The following is a 14678-nucleotide window of genomic DNA, read 5'->3' as shown; positions in this document are numbered from 1 at the left end:
CAATTCACATTTCTGTCTCAGTAGACTGGGAAAGGATTGTAATTTCTGTCAAGCTTTTATAGGTCTTTGTTGGGGACAATTTGTCTCACTTCCTGTCCTGGTGACATTTGTCACTTGGCTAGTAAGTGAAGGAAAATTTCCCCATGGAGGCGCACACAGCAATAGAAACCTGTTTTCGGGTCGGGATACTCAGCCTTTTCCTTACCAATTTTTTTTTTTCCAAGCCCGTGGAAGCGTGCATCGAAATTAAATACCCCTGTGAATAAAAAAAGTAAATAGTGAAATCACTACACACAAAGTGCACGAGTGTGCTATTGGTCCTCTCTGGTGAGAAGGGCCACTATTTCCTGATCCCCGGTGTGTAAAGCTCCTGACAAGGACAAAGAACGACTTAGGTCCACCTACCCGAAGGTTGGCGGACCCCGATCCTCTGGGACTTGCCGAAACAGGGCCACCGAGTACTAGGTGGAGGCTCCCCCAAAGGGAGACCCCCAAGTGGAAGGAGGCAGGGGGCGGGGGTCCCAGTGCAGGTCACAGAACCTCCTTCCATAACTTTAGGAAAAGGCCCCGAAGGTACTTGCACCCTCCGTCAATTCTGTGAAGTAAAAAAATGTGCAGTCGTATATAATGAATTAGGTGCCAGTGCACAAACCTGGCAGGCTGTCCAGGACAAAGATAAAAAAATTCCCCCCAGGCTAGCCAGAAGGCCTGCCCAAGAGGCATAGTGCAGATAAAGCTTGAGTGACCGTGTGCAGGTGAATCAAGTGGGGTCCCAAACCCAAGTGATTTTCCGGCACTCCCTGAGACGCCACTCCCAGGGGGGCACAATACCGCGGGCTTCTGCCGATCCCCAGCCCTCCGGCCAGACAAATGCAGTCCCATCCCTACCAGAAGGCATTAGAACCGGCGAATTTCCTGCCTACAACTGGGGACAAGCCCGGCAAAACCAGACCGGCGTCACACCCAGGAGGAAAGGAAACCCCTCCAGCACCCACCTATCACCTCAGGATATACTAAGCCACCATCTCCCGGTTCAAAGATGGTGTCGTTCTCCCCTGAAAACTGATAAGAACAGATACTACACTTGATCTTAACCAAAAGGCCGAGAAGCCTTTTCCTTACTAATGCTTTACAAGAAGCCTTCAAATACAAACGATTCATTCTTCAAACATCTCACCAGTACAGAATTGGGGAACAAAGTCTCTTTGGTCCAGCATTCAGTAAAAAGCTTTGATGTCCATGTCCACTTCGTTACATTGTCGCCCTGATGAAGGGATCCTGTGCGGTCCCGAAACGTCGTTATTTTGTACATGACAATTGGTCCGATTTTTATATGGACATCAAAGATATTTACTGAGTGCCGGTGATTTTCTGCTTTCCACTGTTTGTTGCACGGTGCCATCCGTGACTGTCACTGCGAGCAACACTACAAGTACTTGGTCCGGGAGCGCTGTGAGGAGTGCAGAGGAACTTACTATTTTCTATCTTCTTTGGTCCATTCGCAGAGACTCGGCTCCTCCTCCACTGGTCACCACCATTTGGCTTCTCGCTTAGTATTACAAATAAGACCCCAAGCCGTCCATTACAGCTCACCCGTCCGACAAACTCCCAACTATGGACACGTAGTTATAGACTTGTTGTCCTTTGTCCTTTTACAGGTCCGTCTGCTCGGCGTTGTGTCACAAGGGCAACCGGCTATAGTCATCATGGAGCTGATGACCAGAGGGGACCTCAAGAGCTACTTGCGTGTTTTAAGGACGGAGGAGGTACGATCCGGGTATCTTCTGTGGGAAAGTACAACATTTGAAAACGTGATATTGGCCTCCTCATACTTGCATGTCAATAGGAATCTCTAGATCAGTGATGTACTGTATATCCTAATGTGCAGTAGCCAAGTAGATCCATTTCAATTTTACTCATCCCCTCACTATTGGGTTGTCTAAAGCCGTTACACTAAATTGCGCCTGTTTACCTAGTTAGATTATAAGTAATGAGCTAAAAAAAAATCTGATAGTAAGATGAAGTAAAAGAAAAGACATAAATATTTATCAAAGAAGGTCTGCTGGTCTCTACTGAGTGAGTGAAAGACGGAAAGAAAGCCAAGCTATTACTGTGTCTCTATAGCATGTTCATCCCTGCCCAGTTGTCATCTGCTAAACTACTACTGAATCCCTCCTTTTCGACAACACAGAGTATTTGTCCTGTAGGCCAAGATAAGAACTCAAAGGGCTGATTAAGCTCCCTGAGAACACCTGAAGAGTGAATAAGAGGAAGATTGAGCACATAAGAGTTCAGAACCCAGTTGTATAATCTGCAGGCCAGAACCTTAAAAATGGGTCACTTTTTTAATAAATTTGGGGGTTTGTTGGTTTTCTGGAAAATATATTAATGTTAAGGGGTTCAACTGAGCATCTGGGGTCTCTGTACAATAGCAGGATTGAAGTTGTGAGCTATAGGAAATGTTACATTGACACTTGGATAACTTCATCTGCAAAGACCGAGAGCCTTTCCAACTGGGTACAACTTGGATAACAAAGAGGTTCTTGCTGGGGACAAAGAGAATAGTAAGTAGAGGTTTCTCCTGGGGACAAAGAGAATAGTAAGTAGAGGTTCCTCCTGGGGACAAAGAGAATAGTAAGTAGAGGTTCCTCCTGGGGACAAAGAGAATAGTAAGTAGAGGTTCCTCCTGGGGACAAAGAGAATAGTAAGTAGAGGTTCCTCCTGGGGACAAAGAGAATAGTAAGTAGAGGTACTTGCTGGGGACAAAGAGAATAGTAAGAAGAGGTTCCTCCTGGGGACAAAGCATAGTAAGTAGAGGTTCCTCCTGGGGACTAAGAGAATAGTAAGTAGAGGTTCCTCCTGGGGACAAAGAATAGTAAGTAGAGTTTCCTCCTGGGGACAAAGAATAGTAAGTAGAGGTTCCTCCTGGGGACAAAGAGACTAGTAAGTAGAGGTTCCTCCTGGGGACAAAGAGACTAGTAAGTAGAGGTTCCTCCTGGGGACAAAGCATAGTAAGAAGAGGTTCCTCCTGGGGACAAAGAAAATAGTAAGTAGAGGTTCCCCCTGGGAACAAAGCATAGTAAGTAGAGGTTCCTCCTGGGGACTAAGAGAATAGTAAGTAGAGGTTCCTCCTGGGGACTAAGAGAATAGTAAGTAGAGGTTCCTCCTGGGGACAAAGAATAGTAAGTAGAGGTTCCTCCTGGGGACAAAGAATAGTAAGTAGAGGTTCTTGCTGGGGACAAAGAGAATAGTAAGTAGAGGTTCCTCCTGGGGACAAAGAGAATAGTAAGTAGAGGTTCCTCCTGGGGACAAAGAGAATAGTAAGTAGAGGTTCCTCCTGGGGACAAAGAGAATAGTAAGTAGAGGTACTTGCTGGGGACAAAGAGAATAGTAAGAAGAGGTTCCTCCTGGGGACAAAGCATAGTAAGTAGAGGTTCCTCCTGGGGACTAAGAGAATAGTAAGTAGAGGTTCCTCCTGGGGACAAAGAATAGTAAGTAGAGTTTCCTCCTGGGGACAAAGAATAGTAAGTAGAGGTTCCTCCTGGGGACAAAGAGACTAGTAAGTAGAGGTTCCTCCTGGGGACAAAGAGACTAGTAAGTAGAGGTTCCTCCTGGGGACAAAGCATAGTAAGAAGAGGTTCCTCCTGGGGACAAAGAAAATAGTAAGTAGAGGTTCCCCCTGGGAACAAAGCATAGTAAGTAGAGGTTCCTCCTGGGGACTAAGAGAATAGTAAGTAGAGGTTCCTCCTGGGGACTAAGAGAATAGTAAGTAGAGGTTCCTCCTGGGGACAAAGAATAGTAAGTAGAGGTTCCTCCTGGGGACAAAGAATAGTAAGTAGAGGTTCTTGCTGGGGACAAAGAGAATAGTAAGTAGAGGCTCTTGCTGGGGACAAAGAATAGTAAGTAGAGGTTCCTCCTGGGGACAAAGAATAGTAAGTAGAGGTTCTTGCTGGGGACAAAGAGAATAGTAAGTAGAGGCTCTTGCTGGGGACAAAGAATAGTAAGTAGAGGTTCCTCCTGGGGACAAAGAATAGTAAGTAGAGGTTCTTGCTGGGGACAAAGAGGAATAGTAAGTAGAGGTTCTTGCTGGGGACAAAGAATAGTAAGTAGAGGTTCTTGCTGGGGACTAAGAGAATAGTAAGAAGAGGTTCTTGCTGTTCCCCAAACGTTCCACAGATACAGAAAGAAGCTCTAGTAGCCATTTTACTTTAATGCACTGATGACTTTCCATTGCTCCACAGAACAAAAAAAATGTGACTCCGCCATCCTTGAAAGAGATGTTACAGATGGCTGGCGAGATCGCTGATGGTATGGCCTATCTGAACGCAAAGAAATTTGTGCATCGGGATTTGGCAGCGCGGAACTGCATGGTGTCTGAGGACCTTACAGTGAAGATAGGAGGTAGGTCACAGGGCACAGAAGTCCATGAACCCATCGCACTCTAAAGGTTCCAAAGTAATAAAGGCGGGTGCTGCGGCTGTGAACGTCCACCACTTGTTCAGCCTGATGAAGGGGATCCTGTGAGACCCCGAAATGTCGCATTGAGTGCATGACGTTATGCTGCTCTTACGTCAATAAACAGACGTATTTGATTCACTATTTGGAGTGCCGGTGTCTCTATATATTCTATTAGGGCAGAGAGAAGGTCTCCAATCTTATGCAGGTACGCGGGTGAGGGCGAACCAACTTGTAGGAATGATTTGGGATAGGTTACTGTACCACCGTCAGTATCCTCAGGATGCCTCAACTCCTGGCTTCCTTGTTGCCCACCAGTTTTTTTTCAGAGCTCATCACAGTTTCCAAAAGACATAAAATGGTCATCCCACCAAAAGCTGTTATTTCAACAACACAAATTGAATATTTTCATGACTTTTCGATGGTGCTGGTTGCAGAATGCTGAAACCAAACTATGTAGAGGTGGTTCTCCCAGGTGACCATGTCATTGCAAATTGGGGATGGTCCAAAAGTCTATGCTTCAATAAATACCACTTTATGTATCCGTGTCCTGTAGACCAGTGGTTCTCAACCTGTGTAACCTCAAGACCCACATTTGTCCTTGGTCGTTAAGTCGTGACCCAAGTTGCACTGCAATGGAATGCAGTGTGGGCTGCCCTGATGTGATGGAGCTCCATCCATATGTGCATCAACTTGTACAGCTTCCTCACGCGCCCTGTAGTGGTGCCGGGAGCCAGATTGTGATGTCACTCCGGTCCAGGCACCTCTACAGGGTATGCGAGTGAGCGGTAAGCAATGCAAGTATGGATGGAGCTCCCTCACAGGCATAGCCTCAGCCCACCCCGCCTCAACCTGACACTCGGCACCGGCAGCATTTTTTGAATGGCTGCTTGGCGCGAGAACTGACAGTCCTGCGCTAGGGGGAGGCTGAGAAGCTTCTCGCCTAGAAAAGTGAAAGGCACACGGGGACCCACTGAACACGGGGTCACGACCCACCAGTTGAGAACCAAGGCTGTAGAGCATCGGTAGGGAAAATAATAAAATATCATTGTACCATATATCCTATAGCTGCTAATACTAGGCGTGCTGCTTTCATTTCATCCAACATTTCCATGTAGAGGTCTTAAGGACATACTGTCTATGGGTCTTGATGAAACACTAGGTAGTTGGTTTATGATGACTCTGCATTTCTCATTCCAGACTTTGGCATGACGAGAGATATCTATGAAACGGACTACTACCGGAAAGGTGGCAAGTCCCTGCTTCCTGTACGATGGATGTCTCCCGAGTCTCTAAAAGATGGTATCTTCAACCCGCACTCAGATATTTGGTATGTATGCTCAGTGTGGTTAATGGGAATGGCTTCTCTATGCTACAAATTACTTCTCTCCCCGGATCTTGATCAACCTCTACCTTTCCTCGAGAGATGGGAGAGGGACCTGGGGGCCCAGTTTACCCCTGATGAGAGGTCTCGGATCCTGCGGCTCTCCCTGGGGTTGTCTATCTGCAACAGATACCAGGAAACTGGATATAAGATTTTGACTAGATGGTACCGAACTCCCCATAAGCTCCATGTGATCTTCCCTGAAGTACCGGACGTTTGCTGGCGCTGCAGTTCCTCGCCGGCTGACATATACCACATCTTTTGGTCCTGTCCATCGCTATTGAGCTTTTGGACCCAGGTCAGGGACATAATACAGAAATTTACTGATAGACCAATCCCATTAGACCCGGCCTATTTTTTGCTACACCACAATAACATCCCGTTAAAGACATATAGACGGTCCGTTCTTGTACACCTGGTGAACGCGGCGAAGGCCTGTATACCTCTTTTGTGGAAACAGTCGTCGCCGCCCACCGTACGGCAGTGGCTCCAGCGAGTTAACAATATTAAACATATGGAAGATCTCACTAGCTCCATAAAGGGCACAGTGTCTAAATTCTCCACCACATGGTTTTACTGGACTGAGTTCCTCGAATCAACCGAATACCAACTTTTAATGAGCAGTTAAGATCCACGGCATCCACGAGTGTGAAAATAACCTCCCCACCCACCCTTCCCCTGTCTTGTTTCCTTCCCTACCTCTCTCCATTTCCTTCTTCACGTTGTCATACCTTTACACCCCTGACATTATCATTATACCTGTAATGTCGGGCTATGGGCTCCATAAAGGGCTCCATGCCTCGACGACTTGAGTGGTTATATACCGTCCTTTCCCTGCCTTGGCTCACCTTGGGAACGGGCCCTGGCTTGGTACCAGAGAAGCTATGCTTTTTGACTATGACAAGTAGCTGTAATGGGAATTCATATGGTTCAATTGTTTTATGACAACACATCACTCCTTGATTGTATTACCCCTTAATGTATGACAATGTTACTTGTTTTGTACCTTTGTTTTATATCTGCAAAAAAAAAAAAAATGTATTTCAATAAAAAACAAAATTGAAGAAAGGGAATGGCTTCAGAAGTCATGATGGCGCATGGGTTCCTTTTTAGATATCAGTAATAGTCTTCATGGATTACAGAAGCTTCAAGAAAAGTTCTGCGCTTGCATTAGAATCCTGTACAGACGTTAACAATTGCACCCCCCTTGACTTTTTCTCATCTCGGCCCTGATCTTTAGACGTGATTTTTGTTTTTAGACTTTTATTTCTCTATCGTCCATTGAGAGACACGGCTCTGCATAATTCGAGACATAGGGTTATGCCGCTGCCTCTAGGAGATATGGACACTGGGCGAAGAAGCAAAGTTAAAAACCTGCCCACAGGTCATAACCCGTCCCACCTCAGAACCACCAGTGGTAGCAAGCAGTATAAAGGAATGAGGGGAAGGAGCTGTGTCCCTCAATGGACCCTGAGAAAATGATTTTGGGCCTCCAAAAATTTGGCCCTCAAAAATCCCACCTTTCCAATCTGGAAAAAAACAGTTCAAGTGTCCTTTCTGCCATGGCCTCATGGAGAGATTTCCCTTCATTCCCTGACCTTACTGGAAATGAAGGGGAATCTCTAAAATATGGACAGAAGCAGAAATAAATACCCGACAGGGGCTCGAACAGTTCCACCGCCCCATCAAAACCAAATGGTAAGAATTTGACTGGCTCTTACGGGTATCCAACAATTCCTTGACATCTCTGTGGTCATTGCCGTTTCTGCATCGTGGTTCACAGGTTCTGTTCTCTCTTTCCAGGTCATTTGGTGTGGTCCTGTGGGAAATTGCCACTTTAGCAGAGCAGCCATATCAGGGCATGGCCAATGAGCAAGTCCTCCATTTTGTTATGGACAACGGAATTCTGGAAAAACCGGAAAATTGTCCCCTTAGACTGTGAGTATTCAAAATCTAAAAGGCAAAATACCTTTTTAAAGTAGAACTACGGTCCGCCCGTTAAAAGTAAAATATGAGCTGCAGCACTTGATTAAATGTTCATCTGCACTTACAGTTCTCTCTTAGTCCCCATGTGTTGGGGTGGCAATGATGCTGCACTGCTCCAGAATTCCGAGCAGAGTTGTCACCCTCATGCAGGTTGTTCCTGCTTTCACTATGGTAGGATGAGAAGATATTACACGGAGTTTGGCTATTGGCATTGTCACTGATGATTCTCAAGCCTGTAGCTTGTCAGTCTGGCCACACCTTCTCCCATCCACTGCTTTCTGGATTGACAACATGACCTCTGTAGTTGTAAGTGTTAATCGCAGTTAACTCTACACCGATCAGCCCTAACATTATAACCACCTCCCTAATATTGAGTAGGTCTGCCTTTTCCTGACCCATCCAGGCATTGACTCCACTAGACCTCTGAAGGTGTGCTGTGGTACCTGGATGACCCCCTTAATATTGAGTAGGTCCCCCTTCTCTTGATCCGTCCAGGCATGGACTCCACTAGACCTCTGAAGGTGTGCTGTGGTATCTGGATAACCCCCCCAATATATTGAGTAGGTCCCCCTTCTCCTGACCCATCCAGGCATGGGCTCCACTAGACCCTTGAAGGTATGCTGTAGTATCTGGATGGCCCCCTAATATTGAGTAGGTCCCCCTTCTGAAGCATCCAGGCATGGACTCCACTAGACCTCTGTAGGTGTGCTGTGGTATCTGGCACCGAGCCGTCTGTAGCAGATCCTGTAAGTTGTGAGGTGATCGGCCTCCATGGATCGGACTTGTTTTTCCAGCACATCCCACAGATGCTTAATTGGATTGAGATCTGGAGAGTTTGGAGGCCAAGCCATCACCTCAAACTCATTGTGTTCCTCAAACCATTCTTGAACCATTTTTGCATGGTAAGATAAGACTTCTAAAAAGAAGACCGTTATCTGGAGGACACTGCAAGTTTAAGACAAAATGTGGGGAATCCACCCAGAGATAAGGTTTAGTCTAGTCACAAGGGAAGCCTTTGGTGGAGCCTGATAGGCTAAATTGGCCTCCTTTTTTTCTTTTCTTGGATTGTCCAGCAGTGAGATATCTCTTCTGTAATTCCAGACTCTGTCCTGTCCACAAGAGTTTTGGGCATTGCTCTCCAGCTTTGTGTGTTACACCTCTTCCTGCTATATTCCTTATGCCATCAAAAGAATAACAAATCCAAATGAGAATAGTGGGGACACCTCTAAAATGGACACGACAGATGTGTGGACTGGGGAACTCTCCATAGTATTTGGGTTTCGTTTGGAGGGGAGATAACATTGTATTACATTTGATACCAATATTGTCTTTATATCTTCAATTCCAGACACAAGTTGATGCGTTGGTGTTGGCAGAAGAATCCCAAGAACCGGCCATCCTTTATTCAGATCCTGGAGAGTATTAAAGATGACCTGAGGCCCACTTTCCGGGAGGTCTCCTTCTTCTACACCGGCTACCATAAACATCGGGAGTCTACGGAGGTCTCCGACACTGAAGCTGACCAGTGTCAGAAGACCCTTTTGGAAAACCCGCCTTCCCCTTCCTTCTCCAACTTTTCATCTTTATCCCGCGTTCAGCAGGACAACGCCTTGCATGTCATAAACACAAAAAGGGATTCTAGTTCGAACTCTCACCACATGAATGGGAGTGCAAACCACTGAGCGGGTCTTAGGGGGGGGGGGTCTGTCTAGAGAAGACCACACGGGAATGGCAAGCCTACTCAGAAGACTATGTACCGTCATGGTCTCTTCACCGCAAAATACTTTCAGCATGTAAATGCAAAAATAATCATACAGAACCCTCATGATTGTACCTGCCGAGTGAAAGCAATCCTACCGACGTTCTACAGACTGCTGCTAAGCGGACTTTTGTCATGTTGAGTCGCGCGGAGTGTGATGGTTTTTTTATGTGTTTTTATCAGGCGGACATTGTGGTTCTTAGGGTCACTTTTATTGTATGTGTGTTTTCTCCCAGGAGGTGGATGTTTTTATCCCGTTATGCAGCATGAATGTGCCAAGATAATCATTTTGAGGCTGGAAAATCAACTGGCGCTTGCTCTCCTTTTTAGTAGTAAAAGCATTCGTACTCAAGGATCGTGGCCAGTGTGGAAGGGTCGGACGACTACGGTTGTAGGTCCAGTCTCTGCACTTTTTACAAGTTTGTCGACTGTTTATCTCAGGGATGTATCGCGTTTTATTGTGGAATATGTTAATCCTGTCTAGAACGCAGGGTCTCCCCTCCCTGCTTATGTTCTACTGGCATTGCCTCCAGAAGCAGGTGCAAGAGTTCCCTAACAACATTCCAGCTGCAGTTTCCTTCATTTCTTTGCTTTTGTTTTTTTGAGCTGAGACTTGCTGATTTAGAAGTCTGTAAAGAGGTGGGTGTTGGCGGAGGTGGGTGTTGGCCGACGTGGGTGTTGGCGGAGGTTGGTGTTGGCCGACATGGCCCCTGGCTTGGAAGGGTGATGGCCGACATGGCCCCCGGCTTGGAAGGGCGACGGCCGACAAGGCCCTCGGCTTGGAAGGGCGACGGCCGACAAGGCCCTCGGCTTGGAAGGGCGACGGCCGACAAGGCCCTCGGCTTGGAAGGGCGACGGCCGACAAGGCCCTCGGCTTGGAAGGGCGACGGCCGACAAGGCCCTCGGCTTGGAAGGGCGACGGCCGACAAGGCCCTCGGCTTGGAAGGGCGACGGCCGACAAGGCCCTCGGCTTGGAAGGGCGACGGCCGACAAGGCCCTCGGCTTGGAAGGGCGACGGCCGACAAGGCCCTCGGCTTGGAAGGGCGACGGCCGACAAGGCCCTCGGCTTGGAAGGGCGACGGCCGACAAGGCCCTCGGCTTGGAAGGGCGACGGCCGACAAGGCCCTCGGCTTGGAAGGGCGACGGCCGACAAGGCCCTCGGCTTGGAAGGGCGACGGCCGACAAGGCCCTCGGCTTGGAAGGGCGACGGCCGACAAGGCCCTCGGCTTGGAAGGGCGACGGCCGACAAGGCCCTCGGCTTGGAAGGGCGACGGCCGACAAGGCCCTCGGCTTGGAAGGGCGACGGCCGACAAGGCCCTCGGCTTGGAAGGGCGACGGCCGACAAGGCCCTCGGCTTGGAAGGGTGATGGCCGACAAGGCCCTCGGCTTGGAAGGGTGATGGCCGGCATGGGTCTCTCAAGGGATAACTTGCGCATGTTTAGGAGTCAATTAAGTTATACCTGCAGCTGTTTGGGGAATATCTTCAGATGGGCCATCCCTCTAATGATCCTACTTGATTTCCAATGCCCTCAATATTTTAGGTACATCATGTTTTTCATGTCTGTGTAAGTATTTATTGCCTTAGAATGGTCTATCCCATGAGCGGGCTTGAAGACACGCAGGGTCAGAACTGTTCTGAAGCTGCTGTCGGCCTTTCAGTAGATTTCCGGCCTATTTATAAGGGACACGTAGCGGCACGACGAGGTTTCTCAAGAAAGACAGAATTTTTTTTTAAGGAAATTTTGTGCAAAAACGAATTCTGGGCAGAACGCTAAAAGCACCTTTTATCAATGAGATCTCGCACCTTGCATTGCCAATCCTTGCAGCAACCATTGAAAGGGTTATTCACAAAAGGGGGAGGGGTTTGGAGCAGAGGACAATCTAGGACCACATAGCTGATTTGGAAACATTCTCCAATTCCGCTCACTTTCCCGGTTCGGCTTTGTTGTCCTAGATCAGGGGTAGCCAAACTCCGGCCCTCCAGCTGTGGGTGGAACTACAAATAACATGAGGCATTGCAAGATTCTAACAGCCACAGACATGACTCCCGGAGAGAGATGCATCATGGGATTGGTAGTGTCACCACAGTTGGAGGGCCGGAGTTTGGCTACCCCTGTCCTAGATTGTTCAGTTCTCTGGCCTTCTACAAACTCTTCACCCTTCTGTGAATAACCCTGTGAATCTTCCTCTTCTGATCTTCCTCTTGCCGGGAAACACTGGCTGCTCGGCCCTCTCGTCCCCCGGGGGCCACTGGTTGTGTAGAAGGCCCTCTGTAGGTTTCTTCTGTGTTTTTGGGACATAAATCTGTCAATAGTTGCTGCAGTGGGAGGACCCCGGGCTGCTTACACTCCTGGTCTGTCCCGCCTACCAATGGCTGCAATGTGGGTGTGGAGACTATGGCGTGAGCTCAAGTCAATTGGCAATGGCCACAATGAACAATGTCCTGGTGCATCATGGGACTTGTAGTTTGCTCAGGAATGTAGGGAGATGAAATGTGAGGAGGCCACCTGGCTGATCCCTCCTCCCCAGTGTCAGGCCATCCCTAGACTTTATATGTAAATGTGATGAAATCACTGAAGTTTAAAATGACGATAGCTCAGAATATAAGTAGGTGAGAGGAAAAAGAACTGCCGGGGAAGGACTGGAGAAGATTGAAGAGTATCCCGGAGTTCTGCTTTAATACAAATTCCATACACTTGTGCACTTAATATGGTGGAGCACTTAATGGAGATGGCACTCTACTATTTCAGGGCAAGCCTGACAGATGCCATTGTGAGCAGGCGGCTACATCCTGCAAATCTGCTTGTTCGGTAGAACTCCGGCTGTACTCTGGGCTGCTCAGATGTAAGCGATGCAGATCCCATCGACCACACAGCTGTAGTCGTGTCTCTGCGCATCTATCCTCCAAGCCATTCATAAATCGCACATCACCGGGCTGCATTTTGTGTGAATGGCTAGAAGGAGAGGAGACACAAGCACAGTGTTGAGGGTCTGAGACCTGCCTCACTTGCATCCAAGCTGTACTAATCCCGGCATGAGTGGGAAAGGGGGGATGAGGCTTTTGAGGAAAAGGAATGTTCTACTGCTTCAACCCCCAGAAGGGGTCATGTTCCTGGAGTTGGTTCATGTTCCTGGAGTTGGTTCATGTTCCTGGAGTTGGTTCATGTTCCTGGAGTTGGTTCATGTTCCTGGAGTTGGTTCATGTTCCTGGACTTGGGTCATGTTCCTGGACTTGGGTCATGTTCCTGGACTTGGGTCATGTTCCTGGACTTGGGTCATGTGCCAGGGCTTGGGTCGTGTGCACTGTGTTGTGTATATACCAAGGTGGGTCTGCCCACGGGAAGGACCAGACACGACTGTGACCTTCAGGAGATTACATTTGTTGTCATGTCCAGTTCTCCGTTAGTAAATCATCTTCTGATCTCATCTTTAGACCCTTTTATAGGTGGCTCATGGGTTCCACCTACACGTTGGGGAGATATCTACCATACGTCATCTGCAGCGTCAATCAGTTCTGGAAATGAATGTGCACTTTACAGACACTTCAGGCCAAGTAGCAAAAAAAAACCCAAAAACTTGATCTTGTGGCCAGGAAATGTCATGAAGGACATCCCTCGAGAACGCTGATGGTTGGAGTCGGTGGATTTTGTTTCCAGACTTTTATGGTGCTTTCCTAAAGGAACTTTTATCTCCATTATCATCCATTTCCGATCTTGTGTATGTTTGAACGCTGTTGAGCATTGTTACCTGTACTGTCTTCATTTCCATATTGACCTCTATCTCTAGTGCAGATGACTCATCGTCCTTCATATCTTCATCGCTCACATTAAACGAGGATATTGTTCTTCACGCTGACTCCATGAGAGGCGGAAGAGGATGTATTTTGTAACGTTGTCACCCCAAAATGATCTGATACTGTGATTGTTTTATTAAACTTTTTAACATACGATGTGACGGTGTGCGGACATTCCTTGTGTACAATGAGGAAGTTGTCTACCATTCCAGTTGACTTCTTCCAATGTAGACCGGCCTGAAAATTCTCAGCGGAACCGTGACTGCGGCCAATCACCGTCCTGAGCCACCACTGTCCGAATACAATAGCCTAGTGGGGGGGCATTCCCCCATCCACAGTTAGTGTTGATGGGTAAATCAAGAACCTTTTACTCAGTCAGTTCGACAAGTGTTTTAGATGGAACCAAGGCCGGATTGCGAGCCTCACGGACCTGGTCCTGAGGATTTTGGTGGGCCTTTTTATGGAAATGGAGACGGTCACCGGGGCCCTCTTCCTCCTGTCTGGCCTGTGACTTTGTAGCCGCTCTACAGCTTGGAGTCAACGGTGGAGCACCGGGGCCCGGTTGCAGCTGTGACCCTGGTAGATCTGCCACGGGCTCCAAGCTGTACAGAGACTACAATTCTTAGCAATACATTATACAGCAATGCAGAATAACGCCAACTATAGAGGACTACCAATCTCAGTAATGCTTTACAGAGCCGTATGGGCTCCAGGTGGTCATTATGGGCAGTGCAGGCTCCAGTTGTCAATATGGGCTCTCAGGTGGTCAGTGTGGGCCCCAGGTGGTCATTATGGGCAGTGTGGGCTCTCAGGTGGGCAGTGCAGGCTCTAGGTGGTCAGTGTGGGCACCAGGTGGTCATTATGGGCTCCAGGTAGTCAGTGTGGGCTCCAGGTAGTCAGTGCGTGCTCTCGCCAGGCCAGCGGTATGCAGCTCCAGGTGCCATCGGGCCAGGCCTATTTGCAGGGGCGGACCTGGAGTGGGAGCTCCACCCGCCCCTATGTTAATCCGGCCCCCACAGGATTATATGCCTTCACTTCCTGTTCTGGTGACAACTGTCAAATGATGGTGCAGACCCCCAGGACTAGGACCCTGCCTATGGCTGCCTGAGGTGATTTAGTTCTGGGAAGGGGGCGGTGGCATCCCCTCTCAGTTTACTGATGTCCCTGGTTGCCAGGAGCTCGGCGGGACGCAAGCCAGAGCATCTGGCTCAACTCTAGGCAACTAGTGTTGTCAGTGTGCTGGGCAGGACGCCAGCCAGAGCGTTGCAGATCGCTAAGAGGTCTTGGCAACCTTGGATGCT

The 14678-nt window shown here is 48.3% G+C and overlaps 1 protein-coding gene across 1 annotated transcript in view; it reads left to right on the top strand.

The window, feature by feature from the left end:
- INSRR (insulin receptor related receptor) overlaps positions 1-9507 on the top strand; it is a 55632-nt gene extending 46125 nt beyond the window's left edge. The window contains exons 18-22 of the mRNA XM_018574019.1: positions 1659-1766; positions 4242-4401; positions 5656-5785; positions 7643-7777; positions 9174-9507. Coding sequence (XP_018429521.1) covers positions 1659-1766; positions 4242-4401; positions 5656-5785; positions 7643-7777; positions 9174-9507 — 867 coding nt within the window. The remainder of the gene's footprint in view (positions 1-1658; positions 1767-4241; positions 4402-5655; positions 5786-7642; positions 7778-9173) is intronic.
- Positions 9508-14678: the final 5171 nt, after the last annotated feature.

The sequence above is a fragment of the Nanorana parkeri genome, unplaced genomic scaffold (assembly GCF_000935625.1).
Source record: "Nanorana parkeri isolate BGI_ZX_2015 unplaced genomic scaffold, ASM93562v1 scaffold2678, whole genome shotgun sequence".
Classification (NCBI taxonomy): domain Eukaryota; kingdom Metazoa; phylum Chordata; class Amphibia; order Anura; family Dicroglossidae; genus Nanorana; species Nanorana parkeri.
This window is presented reverse-complemented; position numbering and strand designations above follow the sequence as displayed.